This window comes from Pagrus major, chromosome 2 (genome assembly GCF_040436345.1).
Source record: "Pagrus major chromosome 2, Pma_NU_1.0".
NCBI classification, from domain to species: Eukaryota; Metazoa; Chordata; class Actinopteri; order Spariformes; family Sparidae; genus Pagrus; species Pagrus major.
Genome location: NC_133216.1, coordinates 30,978,499 through 30,999,995, shown reverse-complemented (window position 1 = coordinate 30,999,995; position 21,497 = coordinate 30,978,499). Strand labels below are relative to the sequence as shown.

Sequence of the window (21,497 nt, the reverse complement as noted above, 5' to 3'; positions counted from 1 at the left end):
GTAGGGTCGAGATGTAGATGACCGTCATCTCGGAAGCAGTGTGGAGAAGCAGTGTGCAGCGCCAGCAGAAAGCAGGGCTTTGTACTGCTGAAACCATACCAGTAGCAAGACATATTTTAGCCACCTAAAACAATTCCCACCTAAAATATGTATATCCATTTAAGTGTACACCATTTTGGCGCATTATGTTGCCATTAAACAGCCTTTTCCTTCCTTTCACTACATTCCCTCAACCATACAACATCCATATTCCCACGCACAGGCAGAATGTTAAAGCCAAAGAAAAAGGCTGCACAGCAACGTAAAGCACCAAAAATATTAAAAACATAGCATACCCTTAAACAGATATATATATTTAAGGTGGGAATCATTTTAGGTGGCTAAAATACATCTTGCTGCTGGTATGGTTTCAGCAGTACAAAGCCTTGCTTCCTGCTGGTGCTGTGCACTGCTTCTCCACACCATCTGCAAGATGACGGTCATCTACTGCAGGCAACACACTGACTAAGAATAAGTACCTCATGCAATCCAACATCAAAAGACCTGAACTATCGCTTTAAGTTTAGTCTTGATTGCCGCCTGCCATGCCTTGGAAGAAGCAGCGGTGACCTAATGAAACACATCGTTACCTCGAGGAAACTTGTGGATTTCTCTGATTTGAACATTGTTGGAAACATTTGGGGCAATGTAAGTACACAGCTCAACAACATGTAGAACAAAGAGCAAGTCGTTTCTCATCATTTTTATACAGAATTCCTACATATAATATCTTTAAGGTACATAAAGGACGTATGTATTTTTAAATAGGCTACAGTATGAGAAATCAAAGCAATGTCAATACTGTTTTTTTTATTTATTAAATGTAACACAAAGAACCAATAAGAGATTGTAAGGCAGTATTGGTAAAAGTAATGGTACCTTTAAAATCTTCATCCATTATTCCGGATAACTGCCAGATGTATTATTTTTTAATTTACACTAATAAATAAAACATGAGGTCAAAACCTCAATTTTGGGAATAAAACCATTATGCTACATGGGTTGTCCATAAATGCAAATTTATAAAACATTACATGCAAAATAATACAAAAAAGGTACTATGTGACTCACTATTGCACCATATTTTTGAATACCACATAGGACTCATAAACCATATGTTTACATATGGGAATTAGAATGTGTGAAAGCTCTGTTTCCTGTACATTTCTGGCACAGTTCTAGCTTGGCAACACTTGATAAAGAAATACAAATCACCTCAAAATATGATCCACTTTCTTTAAACAATGACTATTTGTAGTTATTTATAAACTACAAATATTAGCTATATGAGATATCTCTTATTTATAGGAGTTTTCATGCAGTTGTGTGTGCGTTAATCCCATGAAGCGGGTTAGGAAGAAGCTTCTACTGTGTCATTGGTCATTTGGCTGATGACACAGTAGAGAGCTACACTCAGCTTCCTGACCAGCGTGGAAGCTGTGACTCACAGCCCACTGCAAGCTCAACCATCCGGTCAGGAGAGGCAACCCCTCTATCTCTGGCCATCACACAGAAACACACGCACACGCGCCGCGCACACACACACACTAGATGCGACTAGGGCTTAGAAAGCCTGGGTTTTGTACAGCCTGTCTCTGAAATTGGTTTCCATTAGCTCCACTGTGATTATTAACTTTCCATTGATGCAGCAGCATAGTCAGAGGCACAGTGACGTCAAGCAGTGTCCTTGACGGAGAAGCAGCACCCAGTCACCTGCTGAGGAGTTCAACAAGTGTGCCTGTGTGTGTGTGTGAGAGAGAGAGTGTGTGTGTGTGTGTGTGTGTGTGTGTGTGTGTGTGTGTGTATGTGTGTGTGTGTGTGTGACAGAGAGAGAGCGAGAGAGCTACAGAGAGAGGAAGAGAAGGAGACAATGCCGGTGTGTGTATGTGTGTGCGTGTAGAGAAAAAAAGAAGAGCGTACTTACTGCACAGAGCAATGATGTGGCTGCTGTCTTCGTGGACAAACTTCTTAGTCACTGCTTCCTCCATGATCTGCTTCACCTGCACACAAAAGAACCAGAATTTACCACTATGTCTGGAATCCATGTCATCGTCTTTATTTTAGTCATTATAGCACTAGTCATCACCATTATCACAGTCAAAGTAATTTGCATCAGGATCATAGGAAGATAAAATCACAGGAAATCATAAAACACAACTCATAAACTCGACATGATCACCACCGTAATAATCTACATAGTTTTGAGACTAATAAAAGTCTTTTTTTCTGCTCTCCTGGGCTGATATGCAGAAAAAGTGAGTTTTGGAAGTGCAGTGCAGAAACACCACAGCAATTAACACTTTGAACCAAAGATAGAAATAAAATGGTTAATACCGCGCAATGCCAAGCCCACAGCAAATGCCTTCAGGCCCTCTTACAGCCCACAGTTTGACGGTGTTAGACACAATGAATAATACAGATGAATAACTGATGATTTCACAATAATAGGGATAAGAATGAAAAAGGGGTTTAGGTTTGAAAAAAGTCAAAATGCCCTCAAAATCAGAGGGGTTCAAATAAGCATGGATGTGCTGAGGTTACATGTGCAAAGACACTTTCCGAAAGCACAGAGAGTATCCAAAATGGAAAGGGTGCGTCCTCAGGGGAGTATGAGTGTGCTCTGTAAATTTCATGCCAAGCCACCTATTACATATTGAGTATTATTTGCGTACATAAGGTCATCTTTCAGAAAGCATGAATATTCACAGAACATTCATAGAAGACTGGATATTATATTTACCACGTTGTGGTAGCAAAGAGTTGGTCATGGAGAAATGTTGACCTAAGGTGGCACAAGATGACTTATGTTATTGGAATATATGCAGCAAACTGTAATGGCTGTACTACCTCCTTAGTGCTGGACAGACTTTAGGGGTGATGTTTTTTTCTTTATTTAAAAATATTACTATGGAAAAACAGGAGTTGTATCAATAAACAAGGTTTTAAACTAAGAACTGCAGTTAAAAATTAATCATAAAAAAGTCTTTCTGTAAGTATTCTTAATATTTGTTCCTCCTATAAGTACATTACACTACACACTTAAGGTAACCATTCAGAATAGTTTGGTTGCTTTTATCGTATCTACTTGTAAGTTTTACATGCAGCTTTATGTGGCTTTATGGCAGTTTGAAAGCAGCATCTTTATGAATACTGACCTTACATTATGACTGTGTGCAGCAGTGGCATGTTGTTCCGGGGGTTTCAGGCACAACAGCATTGTTGTTGGAGGTTTATTGCAACTCAGTACTCTGATTTGCAAATGGAGCCCCCATCCCGCAGCTTTGATGAAGCCAACTGCAGATTACAGATTTTGCATTTTGCTCCAAATCTGGTGCCTATATTACCCACAATGCCTCTCGACTGCAGTCAGTTCAGTCTGAGATTCAGTTGTGCTACACTAGAAGTGGGTAATGTGGCCTGGAGCTGCTAGCCTGGGGATGAGAAGTAGGCTCCACACCCCCACATTTGTTTCATTTTCAAACTTGTAGTCTTCAGCCCCAACTGATGCTGACCGGAGACACAAAATGCTTCATCCTATACAACTTCTTCACAAATGCAGTAGTATTCCCATCAACTGGAGACACTTGTGTTTAGTGGTGTCTTTGTTTCAGTACATACAACACTCACACAGGTGATCTTACTAAATACAGTGAAGAACAATTCTCTGTATTCAGCCCAAACAGTCCCCTTCGGTCCCTGCTGACAGAAGGGCAAAAACCTGTGCCAAGACCACAGCTTTGTAGACTGGACTGATCTCCAATTGGTTTCTAACTCAGACATCGTCATCACAGCATCTATTCCTTTTGATTACAATAGGAATACCACTTGTATTAACCTCTGCAACTGTAATATCCATAACAGCCTCACTGGGACCTTTAAGTCATAATTTTCTTTTGCTCAGTCTTCATTGAGAAAAATGTGTGAATATATCACCCACAAATGTAGATCTATTTAATTCAGAATGTCACAGGTCACAGCTGACAATGCTTACATCTGTTTGTCCTTGGTCCTTAGTATGGAAACCTTCTGCTACAGTTCTAAGTGCTATATCATAGCAGCCAGGACTGCAGAAATTTGTACATTGGGGGGACAAAATAACCTCTCCTTAAGCGAATGGCACAACACAGTAGGGCCAACTCGTCAGGTCAAGACTCTGCTGTCCACTTACGTCTGAAGGAGAAAAATCATTCCTTTGAAGACAACAATGTAAACATCTTGGCCAGAGAAGACAGATAGTTTGAAAGAGGAGTAAAGGAATCCATCTATTCCAAACTGCAACAACCGTCTTTGAACAGAGGAGGCCTAAGACATTACTTATCACCCACCTACAATGCTGTACTGAGTTCTCTCCCCAGACAGCTTAACAACCATTCACACCTGGGCTCACCTAGTCCTAGCAACCCACTTGAAGGCCGGTTGGGTCAACGACCCACAAGTGGCCCTAACGACTCTGAAACTCAGAGCTCACATGTGTCCGTAATGACTCTGTAAGGACACTCCCACACAGAGTTTAAAAGCCTGCAGCTCCTCCAATTAGTGAGAACTGAAGAAGCTTCTTGGATGAGAGGTGAGACGTCTTCAAGAAACTGAAACAAGTCCAGTTGACTATGATACAGCACTTAAAATTACCATGACCTGGATGACTGAGAACCTTCATCAACTTCTCCTATGGTGTGTTACAACAACATGAAACTCAAAGAATTACACAGTCTCTTCTTAACATTGTGACAGTTACTAATAACAACTCTGACAGTCTCGCCCAAACATCCGCAACACTGACTTCCAATTAATATCATGGCATCCCGGAAACATTCAAATGAGTCTTCCTGCTGCTATCTGTTGTGTCTCTGGGGAGGAGAGCCTGACTGAGTTCAACAACACTGACTCAGTCTGATGTTCGCTTGTCTAAGTTCGCTCTCTCCATAGAATTAATTGTCGTCAGTAATTAGTTTGGGACCTGTCTGACACCTCTGCCTTGTTTGGGTCGAATTGATAAACAGGACAAATTTAATTGCTTGGTTGTGTGATAATGAAGCTCTAAGTACAGAATCACTTTTTCCCTGTATTATGAAGGTGTGGGAGGTAGAACAACTGTCATGTCTGTGACATAAGGATAAAGCTTCATCATCCTTATCACCAAGATGATGTTCAGCCTTTAAGTTGAGCCAGCGAGAGCACTGGCATAGATGATGATGAATAAAGACAACCGTTTTCTCATAAGGAAAACTGGTGTCCACCTTGTTTTTCGGTGTTGAGCTTTGAAGATTACCAAGCATCCCATGTCTGTCTGTCTATGTACAGAGGCTGGTCCTCACTGCAGCAGTCCAGCGTTCGAGTCTGACCTATGACCATTTGCTGCATGTCACCCCCCTCCCTCTCATCCCGTTTCATGTCATCTCTCAGTTGTCTTATCAAATCAAGCCACGAAAGGCCAAAAAAATACTTAGGTAATACATAGGATAGTTGTGCTATACTGTATGATTGTTGTCTTACATTTGAATTTAAGATGCATATGATACGGTAGCGTTGACAAACAAATTGTAAAGCTGTCCTTAAGCAAGGCTCTGAAACGCTATCATTTCCATGGGTGCTGTTTCCATGACTATCTGACCATGACCTCTGACCTGCCTGCAGAGGAGAGGATTCACCTCAATAGAGAGAGCTATTATAAAGATAATTGAATTGAAGTGGCTTGGCATTTACTATCCCTCCTATTTCTGTACTGTGTGATGCTACACACTTGGTCCACAGTCTGTCAACTGCAACTTGAATTTCACATCAGAAATACAGTAAGTTGATTATGACAAGTGTGACTCCATGATAAAAATGAAAACCCTTCACCTTAAAATACATCAGCTAAAGAATGAGTGATTGAAGTGTTGATAAGAGAAGTTAAATGGTCCTCTGTGGTCAATCTGTAACTGAGAACTTGCAGGAGCACTCAATAAAGCAATAGCACTGCTGTATTTATTATAATTATGCCATGTATAGGACAATATTCATATTCAGATACCCAGGACAATGAAAATTACATTATCAGTGCCCTACTCCACACAACTGCTTGAAAATGGAAACCACGTGACCTTGTTGTCCAGTTGGATGAGTGCCAGTAGCCCATAGATCTGGTCAAACTGGATTTTTACCATTCCTGTCTTAATCTACCCCACCCACCCACACACACACCCACACACACACACACACACACACACACACCAAGAAGTACCGTTGCATAGAAAAGCTTAGACAAGAAAAACGAGGAAATGGCGAGGCAGCTGATAGTGAGAGCATCAATGTCAAATGTCATAAGTCTGTTTACATCAATACAAACTGTACCTTTGACTAAATGACCCAGACATCACACCACCACACAGTAGAGTTTCACAGTATAGTTTCATTATCAACATTGCAATGTGAGAATGCACAATAACTGAATGATGCAAAATGTCAAGTACGGGCAAATTAACTCAAAACATCATGCTACAACCTGCTTGGTAAATAAAAAGGAAAAGGTCCTTTCTCTATGACTAACCTACAAGAAAAGTCTGTTTGATATTACATAACTTAGTCCGATTTAAGGGTTATTGGATACACACAGTTTCAAGAGTTCTCAATGTGCTCTGGTAAAAGGGTACACTTCATCAATCATCACCATCATCATCAAACAACCAAAGCAAACCAAAACGGGCGCTGTGTTTCAGTTGTTTACTAAACTGGTCAAACACTCATGACAGGGCTAGTGACGGGGCCAGTGACGGGGCCAGTGTCACAGATAATGTCATCTGGATGCTAGAGGCAGGTAGTCACGCCAACCACGGTTAAACCTTCACTCTTAAATCGCTCTAGTTTTTGCTGGTCAAACTTAAGATCATTCAATATGGAAAAAGACCTAACCCCAACCACAAAAAAGGTTGAATTAATGAAAGATGTATATTTATTAATAAATAGGTCCCAATCCCATACTAAACATCTGCTGAACAAGCAGACATCACTCTCAGGTCAGAGCGAACTCTCTGGAGAACTAACTGTTTTTCATCCTGTCTTTTAATGCTCTCCTACTGACTGACCACATCCTCTGCAGAGATGTGCAAATAGATCCATATATTTACTGACGGCTATAACTCTACGCAGTCAATCAGAACAAAATGATACCCAGCAGTCAGGCAGCGGGGTCGATACCTTCACCTGGGTGTGAGTGACTGTGAAACTGAATTGATTGTGTTTGGGAACGACCCAGTTTAATTAGAACTGGCTGTCAGGGATTATATTATGACTGGAGTTTAGTATGCTACTCAAAGCGTGATTAAGTATATTAAGAGTACTTCACTTTAATTTATACTATAATCATCTGGATGTGTTGTTACAAGGATAATTAAAAGACGATGGTTTTAAATGGTCAGAACATCTTTAGGAGGTAGACGTCGTCCGGAGGGGAAAATCTAGTAAATCTCAGCGGACAGAAACGAAGTCCAACTGTTTCTGGGAACAACTGCAAGTAAGAGGAACCAAATGCTTCACTGACAGAGCATATTAAGTTAGAGACGGTTAAGTTAAGCGTTAAATGCTTGTGACAGATGGGTAGATTTAGGCATGATTGGGTGGTTGTGTGAGGTTCAGTTCAGGTTAGAATAAGAAACTGAAAAACAGTCTCAAAGGTTTCAGCTACAGTTGTGTGTAATGACTTTCAGCCTATTTGTCTCAGTAATTTCCCCCAGGTAAGACAGCCACCACGTCTCCCACATTATTACATTTGCTACAGCAATTTAATTTTGAAAAAAACAAATACTGTTTTTCAGTTATGTATCTGTTAAGTGGGAAAATGTTCATAACAAACATACATGTGAAACGAGATGTCATTTTCAATATCTAAACAAAACCAAAATGTTATACTAAGTGTGTTTGTAGCCTGGACATAAACCCATTCATAAGGCTGTCACGATTCTGATTTTTTTTTTTAGCACTGAATGCATTGACTGCTATGCCATTGTTAGTGTGTTACATTTAAATTTGTAAAGATCAACAGATCATTGGTTTTATGCCCTGACAACTGTCATTTATTATATTCAAATTCTTCTTAGGTAGGCTTATCTTACAAAAACAGCTTGACTTGATCCTGGTGGCTCTTTGCAGGTTAGGTTTAGGCAAGTTAATTTAATAAAAATAAAGATTCCAAAATTCAACAAAAAATACAACCTTCAACCTTTAGATAGAAATTCAGTGTTACAAAGGTCGGTTTCTCAAATCTGTCCTGAATTGTCCTAAATATCCTAAATTGTCTGCACAAACAAATTAATATAGGATGTCTGAAAAATAAATAAATAAACCCAACATTTTGATGCTGTCGAAGAGGGTTGAATTTACTGAATTTAAAAAAATACTGTTGGGAAGGGGGAATGGAACAAAAGGCATGTCAAAATGTACATTTTGAATCACTCCCATTCTTGACTCATACAGAAAAGTCCAGAAAAAACTTAAGATTATTGATGATTGGATCAAGGGAACGATGAAAATATGGTCAGTAGCATGAAATAATTTAAAATTGTCAAAATCTATTTGTAGGGCCACTAAAATAGCAATAAACCCAGATTTTTTACCATCTATTTTGGACTTTAAAAATGGGCAACCAAAGGGTTAATATATATTGCACAAGTATTCAAAGGACAAATCATGAAATCTTTCAAACAACTTAAGCAGGAATTTGAACTACAAGCCAATGACTTCTATAAATTTCTACAACAAAGACATTACCTCAAGAATCATGAGGAATGGGATGATATGTGTAAGACACCATCCAAACTAGAGGAACTGCTAATGTCTTTCAAGGAGGGAGGGACAAAAAGGGGGGTGATATCAAAAATGTATAAAGCACTACAACATGAATCTTTAGAAAACAATATGGATGTGAAAGAAAAATGAGAGTTGGAAACAAATATTATAAAAATTTGATCAGAAAGTGAAAATGTGGTATTTTAACACTCCTTCTACTACTGCCAAATACAACAATACATCTGAACTATGTTGGAGGGGGTGCGGACTAGTAGGGGACCTCGCACATATATTTTGGGACTGCCCAAAGCTCCAGGACTTCTGGAAGAATATCCAAAGGGAGACTAATCAGGCTATGGGCATTAAACTTGATCTGGATCCAGCACTTTTTATACTGGGTATGCTGCCTGACAATATGACAGACAGAGACTCAGATTCATTACTGAGTATCCTGCCTTTAATAGCAAAACAGCAAGACTACATTTGAAATTAGATGGGTTTGTTGGAAAATGGTCACCAGTAATGCAAGCAATGCCAGTTCAGGTGTAAGCCGCAAAATATATTTGGCTACAGTTATTGTTAATTCATTGGGGGTTCAAAAGATATGGTATTTGATATGTACTTTGCAGGTTAGTTAGCTTGTCAGCCAAGCTTTCAAGATGCTAAGTGCTACAATAATGAATTAATACAAATAAGAAGTCAAAGTCATTTATATTTATTACATTTTTATGAGAATGTATTATTTCCCTCTTTGGCTGCTGCCACTGAGATCTTACTTGACTTGTAGGAACATTTGAGCCTCAGAGGATCGCTAAAACTCCAACCTGCTACTGAACAAATGTTTGCAGAATAGATGTGTGTTGCTATGTACGTTAATAAGTGTATTATTCTTAGTTATTTCTTCACACAGTGACATGCACTCATTTATAATTCAGGCAGAGGAAAACAACATGATGGTAGCCACACACATACAAACACTTGCATTCGTTTACTGTTACTAAACAAGGTCTTCCATTAACAATTTATCCAGCAGCACACCAAGCATCCAGTTCCTGGGATGACACTAAAATAACAAGATATAGTCGGTATATGTCAAACAGCTGAGTGGAGCTGGCTAACTTTGAAACACTTCTGAGAATCCTGAAGCTAATGGTTTCTGGGAGGAACTGAGGGAAGAGCTCTTTAGCCTACTCTCAGTTACATAAGGACACATTTGCTTTTCCCCTCATCTCATGTTCACGACCAGGGCAAACAACAGAACGTCAACAGTATGCTCCTCGTGGTCACAAAGGAGGACAGTTTTCCTGATGCTAATAAGATGTACAATCTCCCCGAGAATGATAAAACAGCAAATATGGCAAATACAGGAAATGTGCAACAGACTGCTCACTAATTCAGACTGTTTGTTGTCTAGGCCAGTGGTCACAATGAAGGATTATAGGAGATTACAGTAAGGGCAGAAAATTGGGCTTGCCTTAAGTGACTGATGTAATCGGAGCATGTTCTGAGAAAAGGGCACTAGCCTGTTTGGTTGAGATAAATGACAGTGGATATAAAATAAAAGCATGCATTTCAAAATAAAATTAAATAAACTAGTGGGCCAACAACATAAAGCCTCCATTATCATTGGCTGCCAACACTTTTTTTTTTTTTTAATTCCATCTTATTCTGTAGTTCCCCCTTCAAAGTGCTCAAAGAATACTAATACAATCATTACTTGTTTTGCCACAGTGTAAGGTGCAGCTTGTAACTACCTATCTGAGGATTTAGATTTCATTAGCATCATTTGTGATATTTTGTATGTCCTGGAATTGTTTTAAAGCATGGTGCCTATGCTCTTTAATCAGATAGTTAAACACATAATATACAAACATACACTGCTGTGGCTGTTTTTTAGTTTTGGGTTGGACTTTTCATCGTTTTCTAGTTTACTTTGTTAAAGGTGTTTTCAGTTGCTGCTGTGTTTAGGTTGAAGGTGGGCAGAGCTGTAAAAAAAGATTATGTTATGACACCACACTATAATAAGAACTCTGTGAGCGTTTTCACAGCGGCCATTTTGATTTGTCATAGTAGGAAAAGCACAGGAGTTAATAAACAATACTGACAACACAAAAATAAGTATACATCAAATAATGTATACTTTTAATTTTTCAAACCACTTTCATAAACATTTTACACAACCACTAATCCATGGTTTGCAATTATTTCCATGCAGTATGAAAACTATTTAGCAGACTCTTGACACTTGCCTGCATTATGTAAAACATCACAGTTTACATTACAATAAGTCTGCATTAGTGCAGTAACACTGACCAAAATCAATGCAGACTGGATGTTCACTTGGGTGGAGTATATAACTGCAGCAAGTTTCAACTCTACTAAATTATTTTATACTGGAAGGAAATAAATGGAGACAAGGTTGGCCGAAATGGTAGCAAACATACACATTTTTGAAACAGCAAAACGATTACCTGTGATCTGAAGTAGATGTGATCGATAGTGAGGCTGCAACTAACAGTTATTTTAGAGTATCAATTAATTTGTTTATTATTCCTTTGATTCATTGTTTGCCATATTAAATATTAGAAAATAGCTAAACATCCCCATCACAATTTTTCAAAATGCCAAGGTGACATCTTCAAATGTCACGACTAACAGTCCAAAGCCTACAGCATGTTTTTTGCTATAATCAAATTTGTTGCCAATTATTTTTCTGTCAATCGATTAAAGATATGATGTGTAAGATTTCTGCATTAAAAGGTCTAAAAATTACCTTTGCTACTGTACTTGTGTGTACTTGCATGATCCCAAATGTTTCCCACAGTGTTTCAACCCCAAGTTTACTCAAGGTAACAGTGCGTTTCATTTGGACACTATAGTTTCAGATGCAGAGAGGGGGGAAAGTTTTGCTGCGGCTCTGATGCGCCAGCATCTGTGTGAATGGATTAGCCGGCGGCACGGAGCTGGGGCATGTCGATCTGATGGTGTTCACAGTCTGACAGCTAAACAGATTCTTCACTAATCAAATAAAAGAGAAATGACCCACAAAGCAACATTACATGACCAAACAACAGTAATGTAGTAACTGGTAGTGTCTTTGGCAACTTACATAAGGAAAAAAATACCGCAGTTATACGCGTCTGTCCTCCTGTCTGTCCTACCGACTCTTTGTCACTTTCCAGGATGCATGATGGGTCAGGATCTCAATCACAACACATTATTACAGCATCCATATGATTTTAAACACTCAGCAGGTACATGTTTAGATTAACAGGTGGACACCGGGGGAAATGCGTTGAAAAAAACCACACAGACGTCATCATGACGTGTACTATCACGCCTCTTTTGGATCTGCAGCGCCGGCGTGCTGTATGAATTGACGCACTGGTAACCCCTCTGCTAGGAAGGATGCTGCCCCATCGCTTCAGCAGTCCACGACTTTAACCATCCATCCTCATGCGGCTGAAAGTGCTCTGTTCTTCTCAGTCAAAACAGCTCAACTTAGAGTAACTAATGATATAATGATGTCCTCTGATCATGGTGAATGCACTGTTTTGGTTTTGCTAGATCTTTGTGCAGCTTTTGACACTGTGGATCATAGAATTTTGATTGAGAGACTTAGGCAATGGGTTGGTGTCTCTGGCAGCACCCTGGACTGGTTCTCCTCCATCTATTAGACAAAAGTTTTTCAGTTTCACTTGGTCCATTCATGTCTGATACCACTGCTTTTTCCTGTGGAGTGCCTCAAGGTTCCATCTTGGGTCCTGTACTATTTATGTTATACATGCTCTCCACGTGATAAGCAATTTTAAAGGTATTTCCAACTATTGCTATGCTGATGACATGCAGCTGTATGTTTCTTTTAGACCTGATGACAATGACAAAAAAATCACAACGCCTGATAACAATGTCAAACAACCATCTCCAGCTGAACTCGGATAAGACTGAGTTGCTCTACATTGCGTCAGATGGCAGAGCTTCTAAGATGGCTCAGTGTATTGGTTCCATGTCCTCTACTGTACAGACCAGTCTTAGAAACCTTGGTGTTATATTTGATCAGTCAATGCATTTTGAAAATCACATCAAATCATTAACCCGCGCATGTTTTTTCCATGTGAGAAATATAGCTAAACTCAGATCCATTGAATCACAGTCTGAGTTAGAAATGATAATCAATGCTTTCATTTCATCCTGGTTAGACTACTGTAATTCTCTTTCCACCTGTCTCAACCAGTCATCCCTAGACCTTCTTCAAGTAGTCCAGAACACTGCTGCAAGGCTGTTGACCAGGTCCAGCAGAATGACACATATCACATCAGCTGTACATTCTTTACATCGGCTTCCTGTTAATTTCAGAATTCATTTAAAAGTTCTTGTCTTTACATACAGAGCCATATACGGTCAATCACCTGCCTATATCTCTGAGCTGCTCCATCCCTATCTCCCTAATAGGTCACTTCGGTCCTCTGACCAGGGATTACTGGTTGTGCTCCGCTCCCTTCTAAAAAGTAATGGTGACCATGCCTTAGTGGCCCCAACACTGTGGAATGCTCTTGCTGGAGACTTACACTATGTAGTCTCTGTTGAGGCTTTTAAAAAACAACTTAAGACTTGTTTGTTCAAATTGGCTTTTGTCTCACCTGCTGCTAACTAGTGCTGTAATCTGTATGCTTTTTAAAAAAAATTTTCCTCCCTTTTGCTGTTTTTTGTGTTTTGGTTGTTATCGTACTTGTTAAGCGCCTTATGACTGTGCTCTGTGAAAAGTGCTATAATAAATAAACTTTACTTACTTACTTACTTTAATGGTGTGTTCACCACCAGCGAAGTGAATCATTAGTGTTTATTTGCATTACATGCAAGTGTAATTGATGGTAAATGGGATCTGATATAGTATGATCCTTGAAGTACAGTATAACCACATCACAGTTAAGGTGGAAATCTGCGTTGTTAAAATGTCAGCCAATTGCTTTGTGTGTATTTTCTCAAGGATATTGTGGCCCTGTCTCTGTGTGGTGTGGTGCCCTCCTTCCCATTGGTCTGAGAAGCTGCAATATAAAAAGGTTCCATCCTGATCAGCTATTGTCAGGCCACAACAGACACAGCCATTAATGAGGTAATCATTCATACTCTAGTAGCATTGGTGGATGAGGAGGGTGGCAGCGAGGGTGCTGTGGTAACAGCAGACTCTTGGCTCGTTTTTCCATATACATCTGCCAGCCTGGCTCTACTCAGTTTGACTCGGCGCGGCAGGGATTTGCATTTCCACCACAACTGGGCTACCTGCTTGAACATGTGTCTTTAACTAATGACCTGCTTGTCTTGATTCCGGCAGTACTATTGAAGAATCGGATTTAACAAAGTGGCTCCGCTTATTTGGCATGGTTTGACTTGGTCCAGCCAAACGTGCTATTGGATAACTGCTATCTGAAGGATGAGTCAATGGAATCTTGCCCTGTACACACTTGTAGACCAGCTGCAGCTTTCACACAAAAATGGAGCTCCTAACATTTACAGATACTGAAAACCCTGCAATCATTTCCTCTCCTTAAAATTGCCATATCCTGTGTTGAATCAATTTCTCCATGATTCCCATCAAGATAATAGAGCAGAAATTAACATTGGACCGCAAGAGTACAAAATATCAAGTGGATATCAATGCAGTTGAGAGACCTGGCTCATGGAGCAGCAGTCATAAAATAAGACTGTGGCAGGAAGAAATGATTCTGTCCTGGAGGAGGTGTCAGTCTGAGGGAGACGTTACCCAACACTGCTGCATAATGACAGAATATTTCTTCAGGGAAGAGGCAACTTAATGCTGTTTAGCTGAGAGTTGCAATATGGCGACTAAGGCAGCTCTCTGTAGTAAACAAAGGAAATGGTATTTGAAAAATAGAAGCCTATGGCAGCGGCTCCCTACACCCTGGTCAGAGTATTGATGTTGAGTGGACCAGAATAGATTTACTGAGCTTGAAGTCTACTTTCTATTTCTCAGACTAGCTGTAAAAAGGTTGCCATAGGTGTCTGACAAAACGTAAGGCTACATATTTTTGATATAAACTGAAAGCCAAAGAATTTGGGTGGAATAGAACTAATTATGCACGAGTAACACAACATACATTCTACTGATCTATTCCTTGGTCTAAAAAAAAAAAATCACTGTGCTCGACAATCACGCTCACTTCACACAGCAATTGGCCAGCTGTGCCAAGGTGTGACAGAAGGCATGGTTTGAGTCTACAACCAAACGCATCACCATGAAGGCCTTCGCACAGAACATGAACAGTTATCAGACATGTAAAACGCCACCCACCTTTACACCTTTTGGTTTTACTTTTGTATTTCAATTTTGCGCACTATGTACCAAAATGTTTTTTTTAATCTGACAAGCACTGAGTAGAATCCAAACATTATAATTGATGACGGTCACAGTTATGGTGATTAACAAAGGCAGAGAGAATATTCCTATTCCAAGCTCATACTATCTTTTCACTTGTCCTGTGAAAGACCTTAACATTTACTGTATGAATTGGTGTTCCCCACAAAATCGATTTTAAAAACGTTGGTGTCCCTCTGAGTTTTCATTAAGCAACATTTCATAGGGGGTAGACCTATATGTTTTTTCAGGGCCCGTACCAATTATTAGTGATCCAGGAGACTGATAACCATTAACTGAAACCGATATAGTTGGTTAAAGTTGAGACTAATCACTGATTGAATGTAACCAACTACATTTTACTCAAGTACTGTACTTTTTGTACGTACAATTTTGAGGTACTATGTTTCATTATTTTAATAGTTACTTTGCAAATTCATTCAGTTATGATCAGAATTATTCAGGAATTATTGAGTGCTGATCGGCTGTTATACTGTGACATCAGATTATCAGTGTTGTGGACACTGAGACCGCAGAGTGGTGACCACTAACAGAGAAATGATGCTGCATCAGATCCAAAGTACTGCATTTATAAATGTATTTATTTTATCAGCAATCAGACACAAAAAACATTGATACCGATAATCGGGAAAAAGGCTGAATATCAGCCCCCGATAATCAGTCTACCCCTCCCCCTAGATTCCACCAGATATGTGTCCGGTCCGGCTCCGCTCCATCACGGCGAAGCTGATAGGTTTCATTCTAGTCTATGTGTTAACTTCCACTGGCTCCGCTGCGTTGCGTATCTGCTCCGTCCCAGTTCCGGCAGTCCGGACCCTTCTGGAGCAGATACCCAGGGCTTCTACTTCTGCTGGATGCTGGAGCATGACGCAGCAACTGACCAAATTCAGCACATAGCAGACAGGAAGTCACACATCGAAACAACAACATAACATCCCGTTAATTTTCAAAATAAAACACTCAAAAAAGAGACAAATACAAGCACTTCTTCTAATCCTTCGGTTGGGAACACTTCGTGTTGTTGTGTTTCTAACACATACGTATAACTGCGGTCGCGCATGATTATGTAATTATCGCAGGAACTCCTCTGTCTCGCAACTCCAGCTGTTCGGCGAGCTGCGCCGCGCCGGACTCAAAACGCAGCCACTGGGGGTTGCTGGACGACGGACAACGGAGCAAAACCATACCGGAGCCGGAACACAACACACATGCATCCAGTGGAATCTTTGGGGCACTTTGACCAAATATTAGCAAAAGTCATGATAATCCCACCAGCCTCAGCTGTACTTTGAGTTTAGTGACAATTAGTAAATGTTCACACGCTCACAGACTAAACTTAACACATTAAAATGTGGTTTTCTTCACATTGAACATTGCAGCCACATGGACAGACAATTGTTGCTGTAGACTCTGCTTTAACCAGAACTGTAACTGTGGACAAAAAATGCTTTTTGGGGGCGGACATAGACACCTGCAAAATATATTCAGATCTGCCTTTAAAAAAAAACATAATGGTAGGAAAACAGTCCCTCTGGAGAGTAGACTGCATCCACAGCCAACATGAATATACTGTATGTAAAAAAATAAATAAATACATTTTAAAAAAGCGGTTGGAACACTGTAAATTGTAAATAACATCAGAATACAATCATTTGCAAGGATCAAGGATGACCCTTTAACACCCAATCATGATATCACTGGTTTACCTGTGGAATGTTCCAAACAGGTGTTTTTGGAGCATGTTATGTTGTAAATACAGCATCTGCCAAACCTTGCATTCATTCATTTTAACAGCATAGTGAGCTCTATGCCTTTGGAAAACAGTATGACTGTGTGGATGCATTCGTTTTTTATTAGTTCTGAGTCAATCCACAGAGAGATACGAGACAAACCAAGTGCAGTTAACACAACTTTCACTACATCTTCACATCATGCTCTTCATCTCCCCTCACTTGCTTCCACCTTTGTCTCTACCACTATTCTAAATAAATGGGAGAGTGAATTTCAGGCACAATGCATCCTGTCATTTGAACTCCATCCTGTCAGTTTAACAAACTGCTCAGACAACAGGATCATAGTTGTCCCTGAACTCGCTCAACCATCTGTCATTATCACATTTGTCACAGAGCTTTGGGCATATGACAGCGCATACCCAAAAACACCGTACTTCTGCAGGAAAAAGGTGCTTTCTTTTACACTTTTTTGCAAATGACTGATGACTCAATAGTAGTGGATTAAAGTCAAAATGACTGAGGGAGGCAGCGAAAGCAGGGAAGTTGCAATAAAGAATAGATATAATAATAGACACCACTTGTTGGAGACACTGTGTGAGTGGCGACCATACTTCTCTTTAGGGAAATAAATTGATTGTGAGGATTCTCAGTACATGAGAACAAGACACTATTATTGGTTGCAGTAAATAAAACACCTGTTACAGCGGCAGTATTTCTTGTAAACAGCTGGTTCACCTCCAGTGCTTATTTATAAAAATTTAAATAAACCTTTAATATTTTCATGGATTGCTGCTTTAACTGTCTTCTACAGAGAACACCTCTGTACGTACCAGGCACACAAGGATCCTGATGGTAGCAGGTGAAAATAGAAAGGCACTTTGTGTTTTGGTACAAGAGAGCGCCTGACAGGGCTGCCACACTGCTGTGATATTAATCGCCAACTGATGCAATTTAACTTCTTTGGGAGCTGCTAAAGCTTTCAGTTGCCAAGCAATACTGAGATAGCGGAGTGCCGCTTAAAGAGACAGGGAGCTTTCAAGCAGAAGCTAGTGGGCTTTGTTCAAACCACTGTCTCACAGCCCAGTTTGTTACGCTGTAAAATGTCAGAAGGCATTGACTAGCATCTCACTGATGAACTGTGGTCAATCACACCATTGATTTTTATACTGGATACACACAGAGTCTACACCAACTCTCTGCTGTGTGAATAAAGTGGGAAACATGTTGCATTTTTGGACAAAATACTACAAAAGCAGAACAACAGATTCATATGGTTCTGAAGCAACAGTGATTCCTTCATGTTAGAGAAAATCAATCTTAGCCTAAAACCCAATTAGCTACATGTGTTCTGGGTTTATTAAAAAATAGTCAATCTGAGCTCACTAAAAGACAGTCAGAATAACAAAGTGGCAAGGTTACTAATCTACTCCACAAAAACTGGCTATAACTTAGGGCTGGGCAATATATTAGTATGTTATCGTTATCATGATATGAGACTGCGATTTGGATATCATTATATGGTGATAAGTCATAAGTGTTGTGTTTTTTTCTGGTTTTAAAGGTTTATTACAGTCAAGTGATGTCATTTTCTGCATACCAGATATACAGACCTACTTGTTCTAGTACTTTTCTTTACCCTTTCTCTACCCTCTATTTAGTGAAAGGAATAATAGACATCCCTACTATATTGTTGCAGTACTGATATTGAGGTATTGGGTCAAAAATATCATGATATTTGATTTTGTCATCCAGTCCTAGCATTTATGAGATGCTTCTGAGGTGATTTCAAAATATCAAGATACATAATGTGTATCGTAATATAGCCCTAACATAACCGCTAAGTTACAAATGCACGCTGCATTTTATAAGACACCAAGCAGACTGATCAATATTGTTACGCAACAAAGTTCTAACTCTGATGTTGTCTTGTATCTAAGATTTGTAAGAAATAAAAACACATTTTCCCATACATGTCAGCCAACATGAAATGAGAATTTCTGTGCGACTTCCATAATCTAAAAGTCAACATGGAAATGTAAAGCATCCAGCTGACACACAAGATCATTTTCTTTAAATGTTAACAACCAGGAAACATCAAGAATTTATGCTACCGGAGCACAAGTCAGAGTGACTGGAGGTGGATTTTAAAATGCAGCTCAGGGCATCAACACACAGCTTCTAATGGCCCAGTAACCCAAGAATGCAACGTTTCTCCTTATTTCCCTGATGGTCTGTGTTTAGGAGACACACATCCCCGCCGCCTGCAGACATCCTGAGAACTGAAGCTATTCTCAACCTCGCAGACATTGTGATGATTCAATTATTTAAAAAGCCAAACCTGTGGGTGACTTTATGATGTCTGGAGGAGGACAGGAAAGTATTTAGCCTCGATATTCAAACTGAATAGACACAGTTGAGTACAGTAACCCTGCAGTTTTTCTAAATGAATTCTAAACATGACAGAAATTCATGAAAATGTTACTGCTACGAAACATTAATCGAATTTCCATCGGCATGTGGGTGAGTAGATAATGACTGAATTTATATTGTTGAATCTTTTCTTTAAACATCTCTAGTTTCAGTTGCCATATATAGTTATTCCTTCTACAACCATCTTTGTAACAGTGATTAAAGTAGCAATATAGTTACACTGAAGTGCACTTTAAAGTGTTTGCATGTATTTTGACTATTTTGCAAGCTGTCACTACCAAAAGCTACAGTGAATTAATCTGATATCACTTGCCACCAAACATGAACTTCTGACTTTAGCCAATTCCGTGGCTAAAGTGAAGCACTGAGTGAGGACTAATGAAGTACCATCGGGTGAAGGTGATGCTTCCTATCTCACATAGCACGGAGAGCGCTGATTATGATAAAAAAAGAGTTGTTTTTTCTGTCTTGATATTTTTAGCTTGACCTTTCCTCTCCGCTATAATGACGGAGTACATGCTCACACTAACACTCAGTCAGACTGAGGTATAGTCAGTGAGCCACACCTTGCCACATTCAGTCTCACAATCAGCCGCTTTTGATTTACACTAACACTTCAGCGCAGGGAAAATCTTTCCAGTTGTGACTTTCGGTGAAGGCAGCATGAGGGTTACAATGAGAGTGTGTAGAGAGGTTAAAGCTGTAATGGTTTATTCCTCGCAGGGGAGATGTGAGACATTCATCACGTGAACAAAAAGCCTGTGACAGGGTTGGAGCTGTGGATGTTGGTGCTGCTGGTGGAGACAGGCAGCAGGACAACCTGTAGTGAAAAGATGTCCTGCTGAGGGTTTCAGGGTTTCTGCCTGCGGGTCTGGATTATTAATGGTTGCTCGGATCTTACCAAAAATAGCAGTTCTAATTTAAATGAAAATTTGATATTATATCACAGCCAACATGGAGAGGAGATGATACAATATAGATTTTAGGTCAGATTTGATCAATTTAAACTTCTGTATTGTGTTGTTGGAATATTATTAAGATATTATAGCAATATCATAGCAGTGTCCAAGTCCATACTACAATGTAGGGATGTTCCTGTAGTATTGTTTTTACCTGCACCAAACAGGGAAGTGTTAGCTAAATGCTAAATATTTGAAGCCTGGACAAAGGAAACATGTTAACGTTACAAACACTGGAAGCCTGTAACTACAGTGGAGCTAGGTCCATTTATTCATCATCAGTTTGGTAAAGTTGTCTTATAAAACTGAAGAGAATTCAGTCCAACAGCACGGAACAATGCAACACTTCCGAACCTCCTGTCGCGGTCCGGACGGGAATAAAGACAGAAAACAACACAGTCAATATTAGAGATGTGAAGCTCGACGAGCCGTCAGACAGCAGCTTACCTCCCGTTTCACGTTCCATAATAATTTCTCTTTGTAGTCTTCTTCCGTGGAGCCCTCCATGACCGTCCGTCCGTCTGTCCGTCCGTCCGTCTGTCTGTCTGTCCGCGGTGTGCACGACTCAGGTCTACCTCAGCGCCACAGTCCGTCCGCTCTCCCCGGCCTTTCTGGACCTCTTTCCTTTTTATTCCTTGTTTCCTTCTTCCTTCGCTCAGCTGGACTCTGACGCAGCCGAGCAGCTTGACGCCGACGTCAGAGGACCCGCCTTCCCCACTACACTGATCAATGGAGGAGGAAAGAAATCAGTGGCGCTCACAGAGCCTCCCAGCATCCAGCCCCGCCCCAACCTGCAGCCTGCAGCCTGGAGCCTGGAGCCTGGAGCCCGCAGCCTGCAGCCTCCCAGCATCCAACACACCAACCTGTAGAGCCTGCCGGTTATTTATAGCAGCTCCTCTCCCTCTCCTGGGCAGCAGAGAGTTACAGCTGGGAGGCTGCTCTCTTGAGAAAGGTGTGAAATGTTGGCAAAAAATGCTTTGGGTTTGTCATTATCTGTTGGTTGCTCACTCAGGTTTATATCTCGAGCAGACAGCTCTTCGATGTGCAGATCTGACGCTCCAGTGGAGAAAACATGTGATGCATTTGATGAGCTCATTAAAATGCAGCTTATTTAATGACTTCATTCACAAGCTGAGCACCAGCAGACACACACAAAGAGACTGCAGCCGATCCAAATGG

General features: G+C 40.2%; 1 protein-coding gene across 1 annotated transcript in view; it reads right to left on the bottom strand.

Annotated features, from left to right (window-relative positions):
* The window catches only part of sgsm2 (small G protein signaling modulator 2), a 107,494-nt gene extending 86,657 nt beyond the window's left edge, over positions 1–20,837 (bottom strand). The window contains exons 1-2 of the mRNA XM_073493097.1: positions 20,766–20,837; positions 1,934–2,039 (exon numbers count right to left, since the gene is read on the bottom strand). Of these exons, the coding sequence (XP_073349198.1) occupies positions 1,934–2,039; positions 20,766–20,825 (166 nt within the window). The 5' untranslated portion in view covers positions 20,826–20,837. The remainder of the gene's footprint in view (positions 1–1,933; positions 2,040–20,765) is intronic.
* Between the last annotated feature and the right edge of the window lie 660 nt (positions 20,838–21,497).